We start from the raw sequence: 27094 nt of genomic DNA on the forward strand, positions 1-27094 counted from the left end.
GCTTGGCCTCTGGGTGGGGGCTACGGCAGGGCCTGCAGCCACCCCAAATTTTGCCATGGCTCCGTACACCTGCCACCGTCACTGCCCAGCACATCCCCAGCTCTTCCCGGTGCATGAGGGCAGGCTGGGGTTGAGCTGCAAAGAGCCAGGGATGTGCCAAGTGTGTGGCAGCAGTGTTAGGAGTGAGCTATGGTGAAATTTGGGGTGGCTGTAGCCCCTTCCATAGCACCCACCCTGAGCCCAGACCCCAGCAAGAAGAGCATGGTGTAGCCCCGGCTCTAGCCCGCAGCTGCAGCCCACCCACCCTGCCCTACACAGATCCAGGAGCACATACTGTCACGCCCCCCTCCCGCCCCACGTGCCTTCCTATAGTGCGCACAGCTGCAGGAGCCACCCCCCACCTGACAAACCATGGGTCCATCCTGTGCCCCACCACAGCTGGCACCTGTTCCCTCCCTCACTGTGGGGGGTTGATCTGCCCCTTCCTTGCCCCCTCCCCTTCCACCAGCTGGATGTAGCTCTCCATGCTGCCAGGTTGTGCTCCTCGCTGCCTGAGTGCTGCACTTTGGCTGTGCACACACACACAAGCATTTATTGGCCAATTTATCAGGCCTATTGGGCCTGATACAGCCAATTTTCTTTATAATCGGTACCAATCCAATATCAAACCAATGTACTGGTGCATCGCTATCCATTACCTCTGTGGCACTTGCCCTGCACAGCCAGACCTGCACCCTGGATCTGGCTAAATGGGGAAGCAGGGAGATGACATCCCCCCTTATACTGCATCATCAAGGAAGGGACATGGGGTCATTTGTGTTTTACCCAGGATCACCCATGCCACAATATATCACTACACAGCTGATCTGCTTCATTCAGCAGCATCTATTTTTAGCCTCAGTGTCTCCAGAAACCATAAGACTGTAGACTGAACTCCCAAGACCTGAACATAGGCATTGGCAGATGAATGAAAGAGGAATGGACTGAAAAGAATCCAGTCCTAAACTTCAATGTATTTGTAACTCTTCTAGTCCCCAAAAGAACTATTAGGCTCAGATAAGAAACTCATAAGCTTATGCTAAAGTGCAACTGAATTTGCTGGGATTCAAGCAAGACTTAAAATGAAGCTTATCTTTAAATTTTGAATAGGGATGTAATGATTTAACGATCTTTTGCAAATTTTTGCTGTTCCCACCCTCTAAAACCTGATAAAAAGCAGTAGGTAGGCAGAATTATTAGCATTTAAAAACAGCTAAGTGTGTCTAAGGGAAGATGCAAGTACAGGCAGTTCTCGACTTACAACGTTTCAAGTTACGTTTCTCACTTACAACGTTTATAAATTGACACCTTGTTTCAACTTTACAATGCCAGTTTCGACTTTACAACACTTGAGCCGATGCAACGCCACACCAGCGAACAAGTTCGCTGTGTCACTCATTTCCCTGGAGAATATCTGTCCAAACTTCCTTGGACACTTTCTTTAAGAAAGCAGACAAGACTCCAGAAAAAGCTGAAGCCAAGACTCCTGAGAAGACTCCAGCCAAGAGCCCTTCAAAAAGTCCAGCAAAGTCACCTCAGAGAAGTCCTTCCAAATCAGTATGATTGTTATTTACAATATAAATACATTAATGTAGCTATATTACTCATCTATAATTGATCGAGTACAAAATTCTGGGGTATTTTGGGTGAAAACAGGGTATCGGGACTTGGCTCAAGAACCAATCCCCCATTTATAACATTGTATCTTATGAGAAAATTGGTTCCAAGTTACAACATTTCAACTTAAGACACAGTTTTCAGGAACCAATTGTGTTGTAAGTCCAAGGACTGCCTATATATTCAATTTTTTAGTTCTTACCTGGGCACTGGGGAGAGGGGATGAAGTTTCAAGCAATGGAGGTTCCACTTCCTGTATTGCTGGGACCGGATCCACCTCTCAGTGGTTTTTATCATGTTCTTTTAAGAAGAGGGAGAAAAATCATGTGCGGCAGTTACATCATAAACACTGAACTGTTTAATTTCAATTAGGCAGTATCTAAACATATAACTTCATAATGAAGCTAAAATTATGTGGCTAAGGACTGTAACAACCAAACTTACAACATGATATGTTTTAGGAAAAAAGAAAAAACATTAATGCACCGTTATTGGTACATTATTTACCCAAGATTTGGAGAAAGGGCAGGGGCACTTAAGCACAAATGGCAGTGAAAAGCCTCTTGATAGGCATTTGGAGATATTCCTTCCTCAGGGCATGATTATTTTCTCTCTCCAAAGGTACTGTTCTCCCATTCTTTTTATATGATAAGAGTATGAGTTGTTCAGTGGCCCTCCCTCTTATCTCTCATTTCATCAGTGGGCTACTCCATCGCAATGGCTAGACAAACAAAATTTATCCCCAAGAGTTAAGTGTTCAAATCCTACAAATCTTAAAAACCCACAAATCTGGTAGTTCCCCCCAAAAGAGAAAGGAAATGCCTGAAAGGAAAATAGTGTACATCAAATGGTTCCTGATCCTCATAATAAACTCTTCCTGCAAGCTGGTCAATATGACAGCCCTCTCACACTAGCTATTCAAACGAACTAGCACTGAAAGAGAAAGCTGATGCAATATTCTTTGATCAACTAGGAAAGGGAAATAAATCATCAAGGTTATGTCGATATACAGCCTCTGAAATAAGACCAGGGGAGATGTGCTTTCTCTAGTTGTGCCCAGGCCTAAGTAGGTGGGACTTATTTCAGTCGCCTTCTTGCTCAGAGCCCAGAAGGGACTGTCCCTGCATAACTTATACTGCTTTGGGCCTCACAGCCTGACTTCCTCTTCACATGTTGCTCTTCCAAGACAAGGCAGAGAAAATGGGACAGCATGAGTCTCTCCTATCCTTGCAGAGTTGAGTTGCTGGGTATCATAAGGGATCAAGGAAAGCCAAACCCAGGTGGGTCTATTTTTAAGCAAACAAATTTAATTCGGGGAATTTTATCTTTAAAAATCCCAAAATAACAATATTAATGCTGTCTAGTCCTAGGAGCAAAAGGAGTCAAAGTCATTGCCTTTTAGAGCAGTGCTTCTCAAAGTGGTGGATCGCAGATGAGCCACTGGTCACCAGTCTGCAGCAAGTTGCCAGGAAAGAAATAAATATATTTTCAGAAGCATAACATTGATATGTCATAGCACCACAGTTCATACGTTCCAACACTCCAGGTGATGTCACGTCGTGCGAGGTGAGGAAAGAGGAAGAAACAGCCGGTCGCGCATCTGTGTAGCGCTGTTACACGCAGTTGCTGCCACCGGCTGAACCGGGCACCAGTCCCTGGCCCACTGGAAAAAAGATTGCCAGTCCGCCACATCAGATAGTTTGAGAAGCACTGCTTTAGAGGACTCTAGTTCCTTTTGATTGCTGTTCATTTACCAATGTTTGGCTTTGAACAATGTGTTTGGCTTTGGACAATACATAGCATGAGCTATAAACTTTGTCTTGAAGGGAAAGTTTATTTCATGGAATTGCTATGTATTGTCCAAAGCCAAACACTTGGAAAAATTAACAGGATAAATACTTTGAACTCCAACAGTATCCATTACCCAATGACTTGCAAGCGGTTTGCAAACAAGGATTCTCATTCATGCCCTTGAGCCAGGGGTGGGCAAAATAGCGGATCCAGCTAGTGGTCAGACTCCATTTTCCAGAATCCCCTGCCCATATCACTGCAGCTGTTTTCCATGAAGACCCCAGGAACGGCAGGGAAATGAGTGTGGTGGGGGCAGGGTTTCAATGGAGACCAGCCCAAGCAGCACTGGCGGGGCTCAAGGCTGGGCTGGGAGTTGCTCCAGGGCCAGGATTTTGCAGTGGTGACAGCATGGGTTAGAACCGGGGCAGAAATGCAATCTGCTGCCTGCCTGCCCGCACTGCTTGGGCTGGTCTCCATGGAAGCCCTGGCCCTGCACTGTAACAGGCCTGCCGTTCCTCGGGTCTCCATGCAAAACAGCTGCAGTGACACAGGCAGGGGCTGATGGGAAATGGAGTCTGCCATGGGCCAGACATTGCTCAGACAAGCATAGCCCCGGGAGGAACCTGGGGCTGCAAATGTGTTCGAAGTTGTTTTTTTATAAAATAGATTTTATAGACTTTGCCCACCCTTGCCTTAAGCTATACAGTAAGAGATATAATCTCTATTTTATAAACAAACAAACAAACAAACAAACAAACAAAACAAACATCAGCAACTAGCCAGAAGTCTGTCAGTTCTATCAAATTTGGTAATCAGGATTTTCAATTGCTTTTTCTAAGAAACAGGACCCCCCTTCTTCCCACATCTTACCTCGAAGGTCCATTCGGTTCCCAATGAAAGCACTACATCAGGAATCATCTAATATGTGGCATAATAGAGCCAAATATGCAATGATAAAATTGTAATAGCCACTAATAGCTGGTAATGTAATTGAGGATGCTAATTATCCGGGGTTAAGAGAAAGCAGTGTTCTGACCATCATCTTTGGGCAGGAAGGGGACTGCCATCTGACGTGCTTCTCACTAGTGAGGGTGGACAGTCAGAAGGGCTTCAAGGGGGCCACATCACACAGCGAGTTGGAGCCTCTAAAGCTTCATCTAAAGCAGGATTTGGGTCTTGTCTCCATGGGAGAAACTGCCTGGGATCACTCCTTGCTTGGCTGCTCTCTCCGGGAATGAAAGCCATTTGTTCCAGAGTAAGAGCAGTTTTAATTTTGAAGTGCAGTGCTCGTGCAGAGAACTATGCTGGAATAGCCTATTCTACAATAACTCGTTAGCTTCTCCTGGGCAAAGATTATACTAGGTCATTCTTAGCTGTCAGTAGCACATGCAATCAGTCATGTTCCTCAGGAGACATCTGCACACAGACTCACCATTGCAGGCAGTGGCACACTCACCCATGCCTCATCACTTACTCGGTGGGGAGCTGTGTCCTCACATTCATGTGGCACTGAAGGAGAGTGAATGAGAGTCTGCCTGGAGCACCACATAAACATGGCTACACTGCTTCCAGCTGGGGAAGAAGTGTGCGCGGGCAGTCCAGTGCATCGCTGTATAAACAATTAAACATGTGCTAAGTTAAAATCCCTGGCTCCTTTCAGGCTTTAAATGGAGCATCTTTGCCTATGAGAAAATGGAAAGTGCCTCATCTGCTTCATGCTTCCAGAGCATGTTAATTAGCATGCGTTAGCTAACACCTTCTAACAACATGCCTTTGCATCCTGGGCTAATCAAAGCCTATCTGCCTGGTGGTGCGTGAGCGCGCCCTCATTAGTTTTGTAACAGAATTTTCTCCCCGGCTTAAATCCTCTGCAGGGACGGTGGGGCTCTCACGCTCTGCAAATAAAATCAGGTGGAGGAGGGGGGCAGGAGAGGACTCTAGTCCACTGTCTTTGGCTTTTCCTCTCCAGAAGACCAGTGCTCACAATCTGAGATCCATTCCCCCCCAGAGTTGTCTTTCTCACATTTCTACCTTTCTATTCCCCAGCTGCCCTACACTTCTGTGCCTGCCTGGCTTCCCTGTACTTCTGGCAGCTGGAAGGTTGGTACTTGCCACTAAACCAAAGCATGGAGTCCCCTGTCCCTTCCCTAGGGGATGCAAGCATCAGGGGAACATTGCTCCTCTTTAAGCATTAATGACTCATATAGTTAGGTCTTCACCCGCCAGGCAGCAACTAGCTTGGAGTTAAGGGCCTGAGGCAAAGTTGAGGTCACTTAACAGTCTAACTGTTCATTATGTGACCAGTGAAGAATGATAAATAAATCATTTACACAGTTATAAAACTCAAAGGGACAGTGGCAACCTTTCAAGGTCTCCTAATTGACCTATTAAATAATCCTGGGTCCCATTTCTTAGCTTTCCTTGATGCCATTCCTTTTATTAACCTTCTTTCTTTCCCCTTCGTTCCTCCTTACTTGCCTCCACTCCTTGTGAGTCTCCATTGCACAATGCGACCTCAGTGGAGGCCTCCATTGGGCTGTGGTTCCAGCCTCCATTTCCCCTCTCAGACCAGGACTTCTTGGATGCAGGTGTGACTGGTGCAGGCTGCAAGGATCTTCCCGTGAGATCCCAAAAAGGATGGCATTTTGGCTAAGGTGTCTCAGCTGCTTATGTGTGTGGTCCATAAGGATTTAATTACAAGGTGGAATAGGGGCAGAGTAAAAATAAAATCAATTAAGCAGAAAAATGCAGGTACAACTCATACTCGAGACTGGTGCTACCAGAATGGTGTATGACCAGTTTACTGCCACTGACATCCAGTAAGTTGCATCCAATTACACCCTGTGGAGATGGCCCCTGGTGCTCCAGTCCTGTGTTGCCTCCCAGAACCTTTGCTGGACATGGCAGACTTCTCACTTGCCAAGTACAGACAAAAGTCCCTTTGGAGTGTAACACCCTGCACTAGGTCATGTCCTAATGCAAATGGACTCTCAGTTCCACTGAAACCACAAAATGAATATGAGCCACCAATGTGATGTCGCAGCTGGTAAAGCGAGCAAAACTCTGGCTTGCATCCATAGATGGTCCTTAAGCAAATCCCAGGATGTCATCCTCCAGCTGTACTCGGCCTTGGTGAGGCTGCAACTGGAGTACTGCATCCAATTCTGGACCCCACAATTTAAAAAGGATGTGGAGAAGCTTGAGAGAGTGCAGAAGAGAGCCACGCACATGATCAGAGAGCAAGAGAATAGGCCTTATGAGGAGATACTGAGACCTATTGGACTCTTCAGCCTGGAAAAGCGCAGGCTCAGGGGGGACCTGGTGGCAGCCTATAAGTACATAAGGGGTGTGCATCAGGACCTGGGGGAACGCCTGATCACCAGAGCGCCCCAAGGGATGACAAGGTCAGACGGTCACAAACTCCTCCAAGATCGCTTCAGGCTGGACATAAGGAAGAGTTTCTTTACTGTCCGAGCCCCCAAGGCCTGGAACAGCCTGCCTCCAGAGGTGTGGTGCAAGCACCTACTCCGGATTCCTTTAAGAGACATTTGGACATTTATGTTGCTGGGGTCCTGCCCCTGGGGCAGGGGGCTGGACTCGATGATCTTCTGAGGTCCCTTCCAGCCCTGCTGTCTATGAATCTTTGTATTTTTCTTTCAGCTAATTTGACTTTTTCTGCCCATCCTTTATTTATTCAACTCATTTCACAGCTCCAGGCACTGCCTTCATGCCTTACAAAATGCACAGCTATAGAATACAAGCAACTTGGACTGCATACTCCAAGCCACTTGGCACACTGCATCCACCCCTAAGAAAAAAACATCTAGGTAGTAGCTGCATGTTCTTCCGTTTTCACCACTGCTAAGAAGATGGTAGTAAAAAAAGTAAGGAAAGACATTCCTCAGATCTCTGATCTACGGTCATGGATGCAGGGAAAATGGAAGAGGGATTGTATATAGTAGCTACATACCACACACAACAAAACAACATGTAAAAGCAGTTTGGAAAAGTTTACATTGCAACAACAGATAAATGGGGTAGATATTGTCTTGCTATTTAAAATAAATATTGACATAATTTCTAAAACTGCCAGCTACATAAAATTTTGTTTTCCAAAAATAGCCTAACATATATTTTAAGTAAATGCACATGTGCACAGAACAACTTCAACAACAACAACAACAAAAGCTATATAGAAAAGAAACCTAAGGAACTAATTGTAGCTATAACAGTAAATACTTGCAGAGGTTTCTAATTAGCAGCAGCTTCTACAAACATTAACATAAAATTACCAAAGCAAGCTTTGACTAAATTATTTTTATTGAACTGTGACAACACATACAAACAAGTTGTGTTCTAAACTGGACCCTCTGAAATGACTGCCTATGACAGCAGGGTGCTGGACTTGGTGACCCAGGGGTTCCCTTCTCCTTTGTAAAAAAAGTCAGTCCCAACATTCTGAAATGTAAGTGTGTACTCGCTGCCTAAACTGTCTTGATTGAAACAGAATTAAGCAGAAAACACCATAACATATAAACAGTGTTTCAGCTGGTATATTTCCAGGCTTTATGGTTACAATGAGCTCTACAAACATCAGTTACTCTTCACAACATCCTTGAAATACAGGCGAGTATAATTATGCTGACCATTTGTGTCCTGCTTATTTTATAAATCAGAAGTACACGTGCTTTCATCAAGCTTTATCAATATGATCCAATTTATTGTATTTTGGTATTAATTCTCCATTCCCCTCTGCTTTGATAAATACAACAGGAAATTAATTACCATAATTTACCATTTTATAGACTATATATTATGGCAGCTGCAGGTAATGGTTTTCTTTCCTTTTAAGAAAAATGGCAGCTAATAAGCACATAGAATGTTACCCTTAGGGCCCACAGTGGATATTAAAACACAGTGTATTTAATACGACTTGGAGTCCTACTAACCTGCATTCGTATTGCTACTGCCAGAGAAACTAGAGCCTCCTCAGCAGCAAGATCACCGTACTTTACATCTTGATGACCATAACAAAGTTTGCCTGTGAAAAGAGAATGTTGAGCCAATGATTCATGAAGTCTTTGAGAGTGGGAATGAGCAAGAGCAAGTCGGAGATACAGCCTCATCCAAAACAATAACTTGATACATGAATCTTTATTTTCATTTAGCAACTGATACTATAGTTAGCAGAGCAAACAATATGCTGACACGCATCAACTGATGCATCTCAAGCAAAACTAAGGAAGTTTTTCTCCTGCGCCACTTGGCATTGGTGAGGTGGCAGCTGGAGTATTGTGTCCAGTTCTGGGTGCCACACTTCAAGCAGGATGTGGAGAAGCTTGAGAGAGTCCAGAGAAGAGTCACTTGTATGATTACAGGTCAGTGAAGACCATGCCAGATATGGGACTGTTCAACCTAGAAAAGAGAAGACTTTGGGGGGATTTGGTGGCAGCTTACAAATATATCAGGGGAGAGCATCAGGGGCTAGGTGAACAACTATTTACCAAAGTGCCCCAGGGGAAAATCAGGAGCAACGATCGTAAACTCCTAGAAGAAGGTTTCAGACTAGATACAAGGAAAAACTTATTCACAGTTCATGTGACCAGACTGTGGAACAGTCTCCCAGCAGCGGTGGTGCTTACCTAGGAGATCTTCAAAAAGAGACTGGACGCACACCTTGCTGGGGTTATTTGACCCCAGCAGTCTTTCCTGCCTAGAGCAGGGGAGCTGGACCCGGTGATCTCATGAGGCCCCTTCCAGCCCTAAACATTTGTGAATCTGTAAATTTCACTGGCAAATCTACAAATAGCCCCTTATTTTCAAGTGGATACCACCACAAAGTGTGTGCAGATAAGTAAACACATGTTAATGCACATGGACAAAAACACATACATGTAAGAAATGAGAAGGAGAGAGAAAAAAGTGTCTTTCATGCAAAGAAAGCTTCAACAGGTGTTCAGATTTGGAAAGTTACATACACTAGAAATAATATACTGAACAAACAGGAAAAAGAATCCATCTGCTATTTCATATTCATATTTCTAGGGGAGGGGGGCAGGAGGGTAATGATGATATTCATATTTCTAGGGGGGGACAGAGGATAATAATGATAAGTAGGATCCTGGTTTTCTCTAATAAAAAAAAATTGGTTTAAAAAAGTAAACCAAAAACCACATTTTTCCATGATTAAAATGAAACACCACTAATATATAAAACCAGGATCCCTAATGATAATTATGGGCCCAAGCTTTATACAGAAGGTACTAGGGTTACAACTGTTTTTCTGTGGGACAATATCATTCAATGATCACTGATTAGCTAACCTATGCTAACATATTGTTGCCCTGTTCCCTCTGTCCTTTTGTTTGCTCAGCCCATCTGCTATTTTTTGCCTTATTAAATCCAGATAAGTGGTTTTCAAACTCTGGTTCACAGATCACTGGTGGTCACATATTTCACTTTTCAACCTCTTTTCAAAAAGTTTGATATTAGGTGTGGATGGTGTTCTGCAAGAAATTGATAGTTAACAGTGGTCCAAAAGGTCTGGCAAGTACCCATCTAAAATATAAAATATTCAGGGTAGAACACACTAGTTAACCTATGTTTGGACCTTGCCAGGGACAAAAGGGACCCTGATCTCAATTGCAGACCACAGGCATGAATGTCAGTGCAAATGATGAAACATTAACTCAAATCCAGACCCAGTCAAATTTTCTCTTTCTAGTCCCGGTTTCCACTCGTTATTAAACTACCACAACAATCTGGCACAATTTTCATTCTTAAAGAAAGATCCAGACATTGTGGCTCAGAATTAGGGCAGTATGCAGAGGGACCTGATTGGCATCTTCTCAAACAATGCCTAATGTATGCCATTGCTGTTAATAATGCCCTGCTTCCTCTGCTGAGCACTAAAGTTACTGAGACCACAAGGTCCTGTATACATACATATTTAGCCAAATCCAAACTATGCAGCACTTCTTTAAACATCATTGCAACATGTACCTTTGACTACAGTGACAAAACTAAACCAGTAGTAAGATGTCATCCTAGCACAAAACTCACAGTAAAAGGCCTTCCATTTGTACGAATGCTGCTTGTTTTAAACCAAGTCTTCTGGAATTTTTCAGTTAAGACCAGAAATCAGAGTTGTACTGGAACTTATAACAGTCTGGCATAATCATAAATTGACTAGGATTGCATCAAGACCATGCTGGGATCTCTGCCAAAACAACAAATGAAGTAGGAGGGATGAAGTTAAATTCCCCACTCTTTCAGACAGCTGTGCTTTACAGAAACATTTCAGTATTTTATTTGATTTGGCTTAATATGCCTCCTTTATCACAGCAGAGATAACATATGCATAAATACATATTAGACTTTGAGATTTTCCTTCAACAGAGTTCTTTGAGCTTGCATGTACTTCAAAACCTTCACAGTACACTCAGGCTTTTGCCAGGGATGAGGTGAAGTAAGCGAGGAAAAATTTGTATACTCTTAGGAAGAAAGGATCTTGGGTTGTAACAGCTCATTTACAATACATATTTCAGCTGATGGCCCAGAAGGGTGACCCTTGCACACACTATGAGGGGATTTGGACCAGGAGATCAGCACAGAATGCAGGATGATGCTCCCTCCTACAGCCCATTTCAATGATCACTTTACTTCTGGTACACAGGTTTCGGGACGTTGCTTTGAGCAGCCTCTCTGCTCAGGCAGTTGGGGTTTAAGTGGTGTAGAGGGACTTACGCAGTTTTTTTGCACCTGGCTGAGTTTCACACATACATATGTATGTCCACAGACTGGATTTTTCCAAAGAGCCTGCAGAAGTGACCTGCCTAACTCCTGTTAAACTTTGGTGCCTTTAAGCTCTTTTCAAAATCCCAGCCCTCATTTCTTAAAACATACATATAAGAAGTGTAAGATGGCAATATCGATGTAATACCATAGCTTGTATGGTACTAGGCAGGAAGTCACATCAATGGGAGTTTCTTAAAAAAATGGAGGGTTAAACCAAGAATAATTTCAAACTTGATTATACGAAGTAAAAATTCAACAAAGGAAATTCCATCACTGTCTAGCAAGCCCTTTAGCTCTGTTCTTCTGGTTTATGTCATTGCAACTGCAGAGTGGAATTAAGCCCTTGCAATTTCTTGGTACTTTTAAAATATGCATGAATACAAGGCTGAGCACACAATTATATAGATAAAAATCTAGCAACCAGCTAGCAGGAATAAAAACCATTTCATTTCTGTTGTTGACTTCAGGCTGGATTTCACTGCTGTGGCCTCACAGATGTTAAATAGGACATTTAAAGCATGAGAAAACCCAGAAAAATTTTTTTGAGAATGACAGCCAAGTAGATTCCAGCATGCATTGAAAGTAAAAAAAAAAAAAAAAAAAATCAATTGTAACACTAGCTGACTTCTCTGATATCGTAACTGCCCCACAACAGGCTTCTTAATAAATAATGTAAAATTAAACTAAGTCCATTTTCCTGTCAAACACAGATGCATGTATTATGTAGCATCTCTAATAATTCTGAATGTTTATTAAATGAGCCATGATATATTTTTCATATGCTTCCAGCAGTTCTCCTGGAGACTGACTGCCTTAGAAATATTCACGGATGACTATTTTGCAGGTAAGTAAAATAAAGCTTGCTTACTTTGTTAAAATCTTGTCTTGTCTTTCAATAAATATTATATGCACTTACAACCCCAATACTACAATTGGATTTTTGCAAAAAAACCCAAGTATATACTAAGTCTGTCATCACCAGCATGCTCCATCTCCTATATTAAGAACTGAGATGGGTCATATTAGGGATATTAGAGATGGGTCATTTATATGAGAGACAAGGATGTTATGTGAAATCTTTAATTGGACCAACTGTATAATGGGGAAAGAGATGTCTGACAAACTTTAAGGCACAAAGCAACCTTCTTCGGATCAGCTTGGTGTAGACAACTGCCAATTTCTAACTTGCATCAAACAAAGGCCTGAGTTCGGCACTGAACTACCCTCTGCAGTAACTGGTTGCCTTGAAATGGGATCCACAGCAGATGGCAGCTGAACAGGAAGTATCCAGCAGTAGCAAGAAATACACTGAAAGGAGAACTGTGGCTTAGCTCTGCCTCTCTTGGGGCTTGCATTTCTAATTGTGGGCTTCAGGAAAGCATCGACCTCCGCTGGAATTCAGAGTCTGGAATCCTTCCCTGAAGGTAGGCACTGAGGCAGTTTCTGTCAAGAACTAAAAGGGGGTCATTCACTTTTTAAAATGACAGCAGCACCTGCTACTATGCTGTGTGCCAATCTTGCTGCTGTAGGTGTACATCAGATATCCTCTGGGTTTGTCTATTATATTAAGCTCCTGAGGAAAGATAAGCAACAAATACCTACTGTGAGGACCCTGATCAGGCCTAGGCATGAGACAGATACCAAGTTTCTCAACTTTGAGAAGACAGATATCGTTCTGGACATGCAGAATCAGAACTTCAGATGCCCATGAACTTTATTGGCAAAAACTTAGTTAAACATACACTTAATGCACCTACTTAGTTGGATCGTGGCAGAAGGCAGGAAGGATTGGAACACTGTGTTCAATGGGTAATCAATAATCATCAATGGCTCAATACTGAGTTGAGAGGAAGAAATGACTGGGGTGCCTGAGGGGTTTGTCCTGGGTCCATTGTGATTTAATACCTTCATTAATGATTTGGATGATGGGACTAAGGGCATACTTAGCAGCTGTGTAGATGATAAGTTGGGTAGAGTTGCAGACACTCTGGCAGGTAGGGCTCACATTCAGAATGAACTGGAGAAACGGTCTGAAATCAACTGAATGACATTCAGCAAAGACAAATACTATGCCCAGTACTTGGCACAGAAAAAAAAAAATCACACTTCAAGAAAGATGCGAACAGTTTAGAAAGAATCTAGGATGAGAATGTGATTAGAGATCTAAGAAACATGACTTACAAGAAAAGGCTGAATGAACCAGGATTATTTAGCCTGGAAAATAAAAGGCTAAGGTCAGGGGTGGGATTTGATAACAGTTTTCAAATCCCTGAAGGGTGGTTATAGGGATAATGCCGACTGACTCTCCTCTACGGCTGCTAGGGATAGGATAATGAACAATAGTCTTAAATTACAACAAGGGGAATCTAAGTTGGATGTTAGGAAGAATTTTTTCACTATGAACATTGGAACAAGCTATCCAGAGAAGTTTTGGAATCTCCATCTTTGGAAATTTTCAAGAGCAGGTTAAACAGACACTTTGCTGGGTTGGTTTAGCCAGGGATGCTCCTGCATCAAGTGAACAGGGGGTTAGACTAAATGACATCCTGAGATCCCTTCCAGACGTACTTTTCTGTGATACTATGCAGTAATTTAGTAAACACCTGAAATACCCTGACAGATGCAACTCTTGAATTATTGGTTTAGTGCCCAATAACTAGAGAGAATCCTAATATAATGCCAACTTGAAACAATAAGACTGTATTACAAAAAGTTCACTCTTGAAGAATACATGCTTTATACAAATAGTAAGTCTTAAAGTAGACAACTAGTATTTTACTGAAGCTAAAAGGTACTCATTCTCTCTTTTCAAAAAGCAAATCCTATTTTAACTAAGAGAAATAACTCAATGCCTTCTATAAATGAAGCTCATAAAATATATTGCTCGTATGCTTAAATGGTATTTTACTCCAAAGTAAGTTCTTTTGCTAAAATTATAACCTGCTGAAAACTCGGCATTAATATGAAAATACTGACAGACCTTCTATACAGTCATTAAGTACAAACTACACTCCATGAACAATGACCAGCATTGCATATTGAGGCCAAAAAGAACCACAAAAACATTAATTTTAAAGGGTGCTGGTAAAATCTCTGACACAATCTCAAACCATATAAAAAAAGATAATTATGGAATTTATTTTAAGGATTTTTCCTTTGGTAGCCTGTAATATAGCAGAACCATAAATGAATTGTATAAAGGCCATATCAAATTAAAAAAATCAAATCAAATAAAAAAAATGAGTTAGAACAGATAAGATTTTGTGCTACTCTACTTAAAAAGTGCCTAGGTGGAAGGAAGCAAAGGTAGCTTGTATGCCATCTTTGGATCCTTGTAATCCTAGGCTTTCCAAAGGATGGATTCTAATGCCCTCAGCCTCCTTAGGTTACAATGCTATGGGGTACACAGCACTTCTTGGAAACCATCCACAAATTCAGCAGTTTCAAGGACAGACGCCCAGAAGCAGGCCTGTCCTATTACATCTGTCTTCTGAAGTGCATGCACTGGGGAAATTCTCCTTTGACCGGGGTTAGTATTATTAGGGCTCCTTCAGGCTCTTCCAGCATTTTACCTGACAAACTACCCAGAAAAGGGGTGAGGATCTTGCTCAGAGATCCTTAAAACATTCCATTCATTTAATTGGCAATGCCGTGCTATATTTTTTCAATCTTATCATGGGATTTGCTTTCTGAAAGCAGGAACTGCTAGCTTTGCTGTGGCTTTCAGTAGAACGTCATGTTTGGGTAGGTCTCCTAGCTTTTACTTTTTATTTAAAAGCCAAATCAAAATTATATTTAATACTTATGACTTAGTTTAAAAAATGAAAACAAAACCCAAGAATGAATTGGGAATAACAACTTGTGTAGTGCATGTCATGGTGGGGACCACAAACTGAAAAATGTATATGAAAATGACCCAGGAGGTATGTGCATAAAACAGAAAAACCTAGTTATTTGAAGAGAAGGGGAAGAGATGTATATTATGATAAAAATTATTCCATTGTTCTACAGTCGGTTACAGAGAGTATTTTCAAGCAGTCAGTCATTCCGATATTTCATAGACTTCATAGATTTCATGGACGTTAGGGCTGGAAGGGACCTCGGAAAATCATCGGGTCCAGCCCCCTGCCCAAAGGGCAGGAAGTCAGCTGGGGTCATAGGATCCCAGCAAGATAAGCATCCAGTTTGCTCTTGAAGGTGTTCAATGTAGGCGCTTGAACCACCTCCGGCGGCAGGCTGTTCCAGACCTTGGGGGCTCGGACAGTAAAGAAATTCTTATGTCCAGCCTGAAACGGTCTTGTAGTAGTTTATGACCATTCGACCTAGTCGTCATCCCTTGGGGCGCTCTGGTGAACAAACGTTCCCCCAGATCCTGGTGGTCACCCCTGATAAACTTGTAGGTGGCCATCAGATCACCCCTGAGCCTGAGCTTTTCCAGGCTAAAGAGCCCCAGGGCTCTCAGCCTGTCATCGTAGGGTCTGCTTCCCTGACCTCTGATCATGCGCATGGCTCTTCTCTGGACTCTCTCAAGCTTCTCCACATCCTTTTGGAATTGCGGAGCCCAAAACTGGACGCAGTACTCCAGCTGCGGCCCCACTAAGGCCGAGTACAAGGGGAGAATGACGTCCCGGGATTTGCTTGAGATATAAGAAAGTATGATCCATCTATCCTTATTAACATATAACAGCCATAAGTATTATTAGTCTGCATCAACTTTTAGAACGTTTTAAGGATGTTATTCAAATGGATTCAACTACAGTCCTGACTAAATGTCTAAAACTTCATTCTTTTATGCTTATAACACTCTTCCTATAGCATAGTTGTCGCACTAAAACTTTTTGGCTTTAATGTCCTCAAAGTTAGACAGTGTTTGACCTAATAACTGTACTAAAATAAAACGAGCTACAGAGCATGAACACAGTGATTTTCATAATAATGATTTTAGCAATGACTGCACAGACACTGCCCAACTTCTTTTCTACACTTAAGTAGTCCCATTCCGTTCAACAGAACTACTGTACTCACATTTGCACTGCTACTCATGTCCAGTGTCTGCAGGAGAGAGCTGTAGGTAGATAACCATTAAAGCTCTTATCTGATACTAATCATAATCACAAATAAAACATTTGCATGGACTTTTTATTTAGGCCAAGAAAATCTTTTTATTTTTCTAAGAAAAAATGGACAACTCACATTAGTCTTTTCTAGAGATCTTCAGAATTCTATGGCAAGGACGTTATGCACTAGACATCTCTTACAGTAATTTCTATAAAGTCGTTTTGTATAATATGCTATAGGATCTTTGTCTCAGGGAACACACACAAACTTTAAATAAACTAAATGATGTTTAAGTCATTCTTTTTTTAACGTGGGTTCTTCCTTTTGTAAATGCAACTGCAAGGTGGAACACACTGATCTTAGAGATTTGCCTTTTCTGTTCTGGCTGATTCTTTTAGCTCAGTTTTAAGTATGCTGCCATTTTTTTTCTTATCCTTTACTGTATGCAAAAAGCTGCCCCAGGGTCAAACTAAAGCACTAAACAGGGTGTGACTTGGCTGCCGCAGGGTCGAACACATTACAGAGTAATCAAGGTAAGGAAACAGAAATAGCCAAAACTAAGGTGGATGCAAAACTCAAAATTCATTAATGAGCCCAAATGCACCCAATTTCCATACAGAATTCTGAAAGAACTGGAACACGGAAGTACAGGTCTGATAGCAAGTATTTAAAGAGATCTATCAATTAACAGGTACTATCGTAAGAGATTAGGAAATGTAGTACCTCTATTTAGGAAGGGGAAAAAGGGACATGAGCAACTACAGACCCATTAGTCTGTTTTCAATAGTATGAAAGACTTTAGAACAAATTTTGAAGAATAGAATTAAAGATGTAGAGGCAAATGGAAAAAAAATGTTTATAATCTGAATTTATCAATACTGGATCATGCTATCATAATCTGATAACAAATGTTCTAGACAAAGGAAATACAGTAGAATTCATTTATTTGGACACCAGAAAAGCATTTGATGAAGTATCACATGGAAAACTATTACGGAAGCTGGAAAAGGTAAAGATTAGCAGAGGAATTGTAAATTGAGCAAGGAAGGGGTTATAGATGGCAACAAGTAGGGCTGAAAGGGGAAGCATCAGATTGGAGGAAAGCTATTAACGGAGTTCCACAAGGATCAGTTTTGGGGCTGCTCTTGTTTAATATATTCATTAATGGCTTTAGCATAAGACCTAAAGTATGCTGATGAAATTTCCTGACAGAGTTGGGAGGTATTGTTAACAGAGGGGAGGATAAGAATATCATAAAGAAGGAACCAGACAACCCAAAAAACCAGAAAAGTGGAAATGGGATGGAAGTCAATAATTAAAAAATACAAGGTTATCAACCCAGGAACTAACACTAACTTCACTAATAAACTTGTGAGCTCATCAGTTGGAAGTGACTGAAAAGGAAGGCCCTTTGTGTGTGATCAAAGGATGTCAATGGCCTGCCATAGCATGCAGCTGCGAAAAAGGCAAATGAGATCCTAGGACATAAGATAACTTTCACAAAGAAAAAGCAAAGTCTTTTTACAAATGGCACTAGTATGTTGACTAGAAAAGGGGTGTCTTGACAGGTGGACATAGGAAGAGTTTGGCCAAAAAAAACAAAACAACAACAAAAACCTAATAACTGAGAAGGATTCTGATTGCTATCTATATACACACATCAGAGGGGTAAATATGTCAGGGACAGAATAGCTACTTAAACTGTAGGACTATAGTGGTAAAACAGACGGAAATAAATTCCATTTAAGATGGAACTCAGTAATTTTACGAGGAAAACCCATAACTGGTATATGCAATCAAACAGGAGATTGGATCAAGGGACCCAGGAGATCCCTTCCAGTCTTTGCATCAACAGTTGAATAATCCCTTCCTCAAAAATGTCAGGTAAATGAAGGATGAAAAAACTTTACGTACACACACATGTCATATTGAATGAAATAGTTTGAATGTTTGTAAAAGTTGCCCATTAGCCAGTTTCAGGAAGAAGATAGGATTTATCTCCTTATCTAGCTCATTGTTTTTGGGACTACGTGCAAAAGGTCCTGACTTCGTTTAAAGTCTTAATTTAAATTATCTTTAGAAGTCTTTTACAAAGAGAGCAAATATCCTGAGTTCCGAGAGATCAAACCCTAAGGCCTTTTAACAAGATTGGTAAGAAAAGGGCATTTGCAGTGATATGGAAGTCTCCCCAAGAGTAATTTAAAATGCTCAACAAAGGCAAAAGAATCTGTTGAGTAAGATCCGAGCCCAAATTTGGGAGTAGTGACAGGTTGAGTAGGAGGAGCCCATAGACAGCAGCTCACTCAATAAAAACTGTAACTTACTGTCCCAATTTGGAGGTGACTATACTTGCAGAACAACAAAGGAAGAATCGCAAGTGTAGGCCGGAACAGACTGATCACCTGAGCCACCCTCTCCATGAACATGAATCTCTTAGTTCACGCTGAAGCCGCGGAGCACCTGAAAGGGACTGAGGGAAGGGGACTTAGTCCTATCACTGCTGAGGCCAGCCTACTGAATTGTATTGCTGAGGCGAGCCCATTGAACCGTACTACTGAGGCCAACCCATTAAATCGTACTACTGAGGAATGAAACCATATTTTGGTATTTGGCTTCTCGGAATTCTAGGATTGTAAGTATATTATGAAAAATAATAGTATTGATTCAAATTTAACTTTTAGTTGTAATTGTAGTTGTTTTTGTAACACTAATTCTTATAGCATTGTTTGGGAAGGAAATGCATTCGGAGCATTGTTTCTGATATATGTAATTATTGTGTTTTTAATGTTTGTGGTGTTTCTTAAAGCTAAGCAGTGTTATATACGTAGTAAAGAGTTTTAAAATAAAATTGTGTTGTATAAATTAAGTGTGTAATCATTGTGAAATCGTGCAATCGGCTAACTACTCCCCCAGCCAGTGCATCAAAACGAATCAGTAAATTGTGTGGGATTTTCTCTGTTCCATAACCCACTAGAGACAACACACAAACACACAATTTATTTGCATCGATTTTTATGGGCACTGTTACAAATGTGTAATTTTTGCAGCAATGTGTTGTATATATATTTTTCTTTAAAATGGTATTCAATTTTAACCACTCTTACCTGATAAAACATCATGAGAACAGTTAACAATGGTAGTTCCAGGCTTTATCCAACTGACTGGAATCTCTTCTGGTTTGATGCTACCTATCACCATCACATCTGCCTGATGCAGCTATGAATAGCCAAAATGAAAACATTACAGAATTAGGAATTTTTAATGCACTGAAAAAATAACATTCTAATTAGTCTAAGTATTCAATAATTAGCCAGCAAACACCTTTTTCAGAAGTGAATGAAACAAATCCAGACTACTAAAAATTAACCAAAAGCTAGCCAAAATTGGACCCATGAAAGTGGTAAAACAAAATGTGAAGGCAAAAGACAAAAACATACAGCAATAATGCCCTCAAAGAATTTCAACTAAAGATTTTTTCCTCTTAATTCATGATTATCAATTGAAACAATTTGGCTAAGATTAATAGAATGAAGAACAATACACAGGATGACGGCAAAAATTCTAACAATAGACAAAAACATGAGCTATTTTCTCTTTCTTCCCTATTTCTCCATCTTCAGTAGAGTTCTGTAACAATTATAAGAATCTACATAAGATAAGGAAAAAACATTACAAGCACAGACAGACACATAAAGATACAGTAAAGGGGAAAGGAAAGCTCTGAACTGCAATAAGAAGTAAACACAGAAAATATTGAGGAACAGAGGAATACACAGATATGTAAATAAATGGCAAGTGTCACAAACTGACTTGTGACTGACACTACGCCTGCCTCTCTTTGTTAAATTTGCATTGATGCAGTCCTGCCTTTGTACTGATGCAAACCTTGACATTTCTGCCAAGAAACAATCGTTAAACATTCCAAGAGGGCCGTAGTTTTTAGCAAAAACCAGAGTCCAGGAGGGGAAGAGATGATGACTGTAGAAGAAATGGCAAAAGCTAAAAATGTTGTCTTCTCCATAGAAAAGACAAGAAAGGTCTAACCTTCCTCAGGGACTGGAATAAGGAATGAGTGTGGGAGAACATTATTTGCCAGAGAAATAACTGACAATTTGATTTAGATTCGAGATCTTTGCAAGACTACAACTTATTACAAGGCATTGTCTCATGACCCCTGCTGCCTCACTGGGTCTCGCACAAACTTGTGGATGTATCCAAGAGCAAGCTGCTTAAATACCTTTGCAAAATCTAAGCCTTAGCAACTCTAAATGCATATTATTTTTTTCATTTTCCACTAACTACACTACCTTCTGGCTTTCTAAACACAACAGCTGTCTAAACTCAGAGTCATTTAAGAGTGCACAACAGCCCTACAAGGCAGTAACTGTTAATAAATTTATTAGATTAAAGCTTTGTGTTAGAATTTATGAATACAGAAGTGTGTTTGCTGAAAACAGAATCTAGAAAGATAATCATTTTAAATCCCCAGACTCCTGGGAAGCACCATCTTTCAGGTGTTTAGCATTTTTAATTAATTAATTAGGCCTCATTTTTACATCTCATCCCATGCCATACCCAAAATACACAGCACTAAAGAACATGAGGCTGTTTTTCTGTATCTCCCTGGATTTTCCATTGGAGGTTTCCCATTTACACATTTACCTAGCACATCTTTTATCAGAAGACTACATGAACACAGGAAGGAGTAATTGCAATAAGAAACCAAATTTGCAATTTACCCACTTCAGCATCCTGTGGCTGACACCGGCTAGATTTGAGATGTTCCACAGGAAAGCACAAGAACCCTACAGTAGGCATAGGTAGAAAAATTTGACTCCAATGTAGGTCTCACCTAACACGTAGTAGTCTAGCAGTTGACTAAAGCCTTAAAGTATGGGGTATCAGTATTTCTTCTAAAATCTTTTGTCACTGACTCCTATAATAGCAGAATAGTTGTAAACATCCTCTGTAAATGTTATCAGGACTAAACAAAAATCGTGACCCCCCCAAAGGTTCAAAGTTAGCCGCATGTTGTAAGTGGCTTTAGTTTTGAATTTTCTGCCTTTCAATTGCACTATGCTCACTTCCCATTCATTAGGTTTATCTTGTCCTCTCAGTCTTCTTTTCAAAGATAAAATACCTAATTTTTTTTGGTTTATATTCACGAGAATTTTTTTCCATCCCTACAATTCTTTTTATTATTCTCTGTCCCTCTAATTTTGGAATATCCCTTTGATGACTGGACAATGAGTGATGGGGTCAGAATTCCCAGTGAGACTGAACCATTAATTCTAAATATATTCCTGCATTTGCAATCATTCTATGCATCCTAATATTTGGATTGCTATTTTTAAACTAAAAAGATGTTAGTTATGGCTTGAGAACATGGTCTGAGAAGTTATACGTGCAGACAAAACTTTTAGTTAGTTTTTTCAAGTGGGTTATTTTAAACATGCTCAAATAATATGAAAATTAATAACTAATGATTTTTTTAATTAATAGAGTCCTGCTAAATATATCTATCTACACATGCACATATACATGAAATGAAAAACTAGTAAGGAAGTGACATTAGGCTCTACTGTAATCTGGAGTGGGGAAGAGGTGGAAGGTTGGTTATTCATTTATAGTGGTACTGAGCTCTCTTGTGGAATCAATAAAATGAAAATCCTAGTACCTAAACTGGCCACTAAAACTTTGTCCTTCTGTGCAACATTGTTTGCTAAAGGAAGCTGATTCCAGTTCTTATGTTTTGCTTTCGTGCTGGTGATGCACGTTTTAGGAAATGCCTACTTCCTGTCCACGAGACAAGTTACTCTGATCGACTTGGAAAATGTTCTTGAGTGCAATTATACATCAACTGCAGCCCTAACTTTTATTCTAGGATACATCAATTAGACAGTCCATTGGCTCATCTATTACGTTTAAGTACTAGAATAGAAAAGAACAATCAAATTATATGTTGGTTTAACCTAAGCCTATTTTTGTGCACTTGAGTTGGCTTCAGGCTTTTATTTTTATTCCTTGCATTCTTCTTTTAAGATTTCAAAACTGTATCTCTCCATAAAAAATGGTAGTACAGAACATACACTTCCTCCCTTAATTGGACAGACATGCCAATATTGCAAATGAAGTGAAAGACAGCAAAGGAAGCACATAAACTCAGGATGTAAATGTCTTCCCTCCAGCATAGCGATCAGGTAGATTTTGTCTGGTAAATTGTCTCTGTGTGCTATGGATCTTATTAAGGAGCAAAACAGGCTTACCTAATCAGAGACTCAATAAAATTGGAAAATTGCACATCTTTTTCATTATCTTCTTTTCTTGTGTCTAGTTTTTTCTTGTATACGGGTTTATGCATTTTATCCAATGAGATTATTTAATACAAAACACAGAAACAGCCTTGAAAGCAAAGACCAGAACCTAAGGTCCCCCAGTTCCCAGGCTTCTCTGGAAGACAGCAGATATGAGTTTTAACATTTCTCCACCTCTTTCCCACTCCCTATCACAGTCCCTCTCCAGCCTGAGGCAAGAATAGAACCCAGAGTTCCCTTTTCCTGGGAGAGATCTTTCACTGAAACAATGAACAGCTCCTCTTCTGGTAACCATGTCAGAAAATAGATCCAGTAACCTATAAACAAAGGGATACTTATGTGTCTAAGCCTAAGTCTCAAGCTCTAAATCCCAGTCTAACATAGGCACGGAGAGCGGGGGGTTTTCTGACAAACTCCAGAGGAGGGCCCACCTGCATGATCAGGGGGCAGCAGGGCAGGCCCTATGAGGAGAGGCTAAGGGACCTGAGCCTGTTCAGCCTCCACAAGAGAAGGCTGAGGGGGGGGATCTAGTGGCCTGTTACAAACTAGTCAGAGGGGACCAGCAGGCATTGGGGGAGTCCCTGTTCCCCCAAGCACTACCAGGAGTGACTAGAAATAACGGTCACAAGCTGGCAGAGGGTACATTCAGACTAGATATCAGGAGGAGCTACTTCACAGTCAGGACGGCTAGGACCTGGAACCGACTTCCAAGCGAAGTGGTGCTGGCTCCTACCCTGGGGGTCTTTAAGAGGAGGGTAGATGAACACCTTGCTGGGGTCGTTTGACCCCAGTACTTTTTTCTGCCATGGCAGGGGGTCGGACTTAGTTTCATAGTTGGTAGGGTCGGAAGGGACCTGAGCAGATCATCAAGTCCGACTCCCTGATGATCTGCTCTTGTCCCTTCCGACCCTACCAACTATGGAACAGAGACCAACCTGAACCACACATTTACACAGTGCTAAACATTCTGAAGTCCTGAACTGGTTATGACCCGTATACATTACTGCAACAACCCATAAACACTAACAATTCTGAAAAATCTTCAGCTGATTTATTTGATCAATTCTGTCATATGCAATTACAAGGTTGAAAAACAGTTGACCCGACTAAACATTCTCATTTCTATGACTACAGATCATAACACTGCAAACCCTTAACAAGTGTAATGCAATAAATTTTGTAGCCAATGTTAACAGCAGTTTGGACGGCCAATATCACACATATCTGTAAATATATATTTAAAAAAAAGATGGATTTTTTCATGTGTATGTAGTTATGTCATATGTAACAGACTACTTTCCAGTGTGTGGATGATTTATACACATCTGTATACCCCCTCTCCCACTGATTTCCTTTCCCCATCCCAAAGAGAAAGCAAAAAATAAAAACTCCTCTGTAATAAAGGAAAATACACTACTTGCAAGCTTTTTAAAAAATTCTGAAGAAAACTAAAAGCTGAAATATGCAAAATATATTTTAAAGCCTTTTAATTGTTAAAATGGAAAAAAGTTAAAATACAATTAATTTTCTATAAACTTGACTGACAGATTGATCCCACTGAAAGTTAAATATTTGTTTTACACAAAGTTGAGAGGCTCTGAAAAAAGGTTTACATAAACCCCATCAGGACATTTAAGTTTCACTTCACATAAGTTTTTCCTTTTTTCTTTTCCCTAATCTGTTCTCTTGACTGCTTATAAATCACTGGGAAAAGCTTAAAGAGGCATGGTGAGGACTAATCTCCTAAATCAGAAATAAATCTGACATTAGAGACGGAAAAGACCTGTGAAATCACCAAGCCTCACCCCCCCAGCAAATGTACCATGTAGTCCCTGGACACAGAGCGCATCAGATTAAACACAGATGCTACACGGGATCGTTACCAAAAGGCCAAGACAATATTGACAAGTGTTAATATGCAGCTGTGGGATAAACCAATTATATATAGTCAAATAACTAAAAACACCACATTCGATTATTTAGTTCATAATGGAAAAAATGACAAGCATTGCATAAAACAATGCATAACACAAAAAGCAATAAGAAGACATGTAAAGATCTCCATAGGCTAGTTTTCAAGTAGAATCTTGCATTCTCCTTGGCAAATCTTTTTCATTTGGGAAGACCTGTGCCAATAAATAATTTGAAACCTTACCTCATAACAAAATACAACTCCCTCCAATGAGATTGAAGTAGAAGCAGATTAAAAAGAACCACCCATTCCCAAGACAAAAGACTAAATGTTAAAATAACAGTAATGATACACACACCAAAGCCAAACATTCAGTGGTAATGATATGGAGTAATTGTAATTCTAAATAATTTAAAAACCTTTTTGCTGTTGGAGTTGGAAAAATATTTAATTTCCCTGCAGCGAAACTGCTTTCTACAAAAGCCATTTTAAACCAACCAAAGAAAGATCATTGAATTTAAGATGAAACAGAAATATGTTTAATTAAGACATGGGTTCACATGTCTAAAACAGTACTATTTACATTTCAATATTTGCAGGGAGGGGAGCAGGAGAAACTGATTTGAAATTTTCATCAGCCAAGTTCAGAAAACACACATTCATGTGCTTTTCAAAATTATACTTTCCTTACTTAGATTTTCTTCCAGGTGCATCAACAGGTGTTCAATTATTTTGGAACACCAGCATTTTTTTTAAGAGGTGATATGGTGCAGGGAGGAGGAAGAAAGAACACCGTAGTATTTGTCAGCAGAGATACAGGAAGAGTGTTCATTGTTTTCCACAGAACACAGAGGCAGTATTGTCCCTCCAGCATTGTTTGTACCATAGCATGATTAAAAGATGCACTAACTAATACGTGTCCAATAAAAAAAAGGAAGAAAGAGAGACTGATGATTTCAATTAGTCATCACTAATAGAAAGAGGGATAAAAATAGGCTATTTTACTACAGAACGTTGCATAATATCATGTTGTAAAAAATGTGTACTACAACTACAGTATTCTACCCCAGTAAGTCCCAAGTCCTAATAAGCAGAAATGTTGACTCCCACGTGGCATTTGTGATCTTTTCATTGATCTCTGGAAAGTTACAAAACCCCTATTACATATGAAACACATACCAGCCTCCATTACACTGGTTATGTCCATAATGGCAACGTCCAGCCTTTTATCCACAAAGGTAAAATTGAGAAAGAAATAATTATGTGCTTATATTGCCAATACGACACCATCTGTTCTTCCCTTTTATTTCTTATCTTATATATTGTGGATGCAAATCATTCTGGAGATTAAAGGAAGCCACACTTTATCCAGTACATGTTTACCTCTGGTGCATTTTCCAGGCTGTTTATGGGTGTCTGTGTTGCAATCCAGGAGGAAGAACTAAAGTTTGTACATGCATAGTCAAACTAAAAACTAGCCAGGTCAGGCACTGATAGCGGAAATAGCCACGATAACATACAGTTCAGTAAATGCACTGTATTTATTTAATACCCAAGTATTTAGCCTGGGTTTCATGTGGGTTTGCCAAACCCTGTACTGCTTGCAGCTGCACTGCTATTAGAACCCAAGTTGGCTAATTAAAAGTAAGTTCGGGTCTATATAAACTGTCGCCATGCTTCTGGATTGCAATATAAATATACCCAATTTATGTACATCACGGCACTAAAGCTCAGAGAAGATCACTAAGATTTAAAAAACAAAAATAACCAGACACAAACATTAATAGTTTGAAAATCTTGGTAGAAATATAATAAATACACAATATTAACTAAATACATTCCATTTTCTTTTCCATTACTTGTGATCAGTGGAAGAGATTTGCCTTTTTAAATAAGGGGTGCAAAATGAGATGTTTCTTAAAACTATGTTATTAAGTCTTCTTACAAAAAGTAAATGAGACTGTACCTATAAAAGCTTTCTAACAAAGTTTAAAGGAGGATTACAGATTATCTTAATTCCAAAATCTTTATCTTCATAATCCATTTTATGTATACAATAAGACAATATAACCAGGACAGTATATCTATATAGCAATTTTACATGGTTATATTAGAGTTTTTTGAAACATGAATGTGTCCACTTATGACTTTATGTAAAAATACAGAGTGTATAAGGACATTGCACAGCTGTGGTAAAACAGCTAATACAATAGATAAAATCAAGTTAACCCAAAATAAAATTAAGAAAAAATCTTAGTTAGCTGCTCACTATCACAAAAAAATCAAAGAAAATGAGTGAGGGATAAGAGCAGAATAAGACAGTTATTTATATAAACTTTAATAAAAATGATTTCAAACAGGAATATTAAAATTGTCCCTTTATTTTGAATATGCAAATGGAGGCAAGGGGAGTCTTGCTCTTAAAGATTTGACTGCTGCTGGTAAGTCAAGCTTTCATGGCAGCCTTTACAATAATTTATGACAGGGGTGTCAAAGATATAGCCTGCAGCCTGGATCCAGCATGCAAGCCCTACCATGTGGCCCACAGCGCTGCTGCCCATGAATC

General features: G+C 40.2%; 1 protein-coding gene across 1 annotated transcript in view; it reads right to left on the minus strand.

The window, feature by feature from the left end:
• The window catches only part of LOC102382003 (monofunctional C1-tetrahydrofolate synthase, mitochondrial), a gene marked incomplete at its 3' end in the record, with an annotated part of 99030 nt that overhangs the window by 48007 nt on the left and 23929 nt on the right, over nt 1-27094 (minus strand). The window contains exons 7-9 of the mRNA XM_025213429.1: nt 19407-19518; nt 8397-8488; nt 1859-1956 (exon numbers count right to left, since the gene is read on the minus strand). Of these exons, the coding sequence (XP_025069214.1) occupies nt 1859-1956; nt 8397-8488; nt 19407-19518 (302 nt within the window). The remainder of the gene's footprint in view (nt 1-1858; nt 1957-8396; nt 8489-19406; nt 19519-27094) is intronic.

Source organism: Alligator sinensis, unplaced genomic scaffold (genome assembly GCF_000455745.1).
Source record: "Alligator sinensis unplaced genomic scaffold, ASM45574v1 scaffold608_2, whole genome shotgun sequence".
NCBI classification, from domain to species: domain Eukaryota; kingdom Metazoa; phylum Chordata; order Crocodylia; family Alligatoridae; genus Alligator; species Alligator sinensis.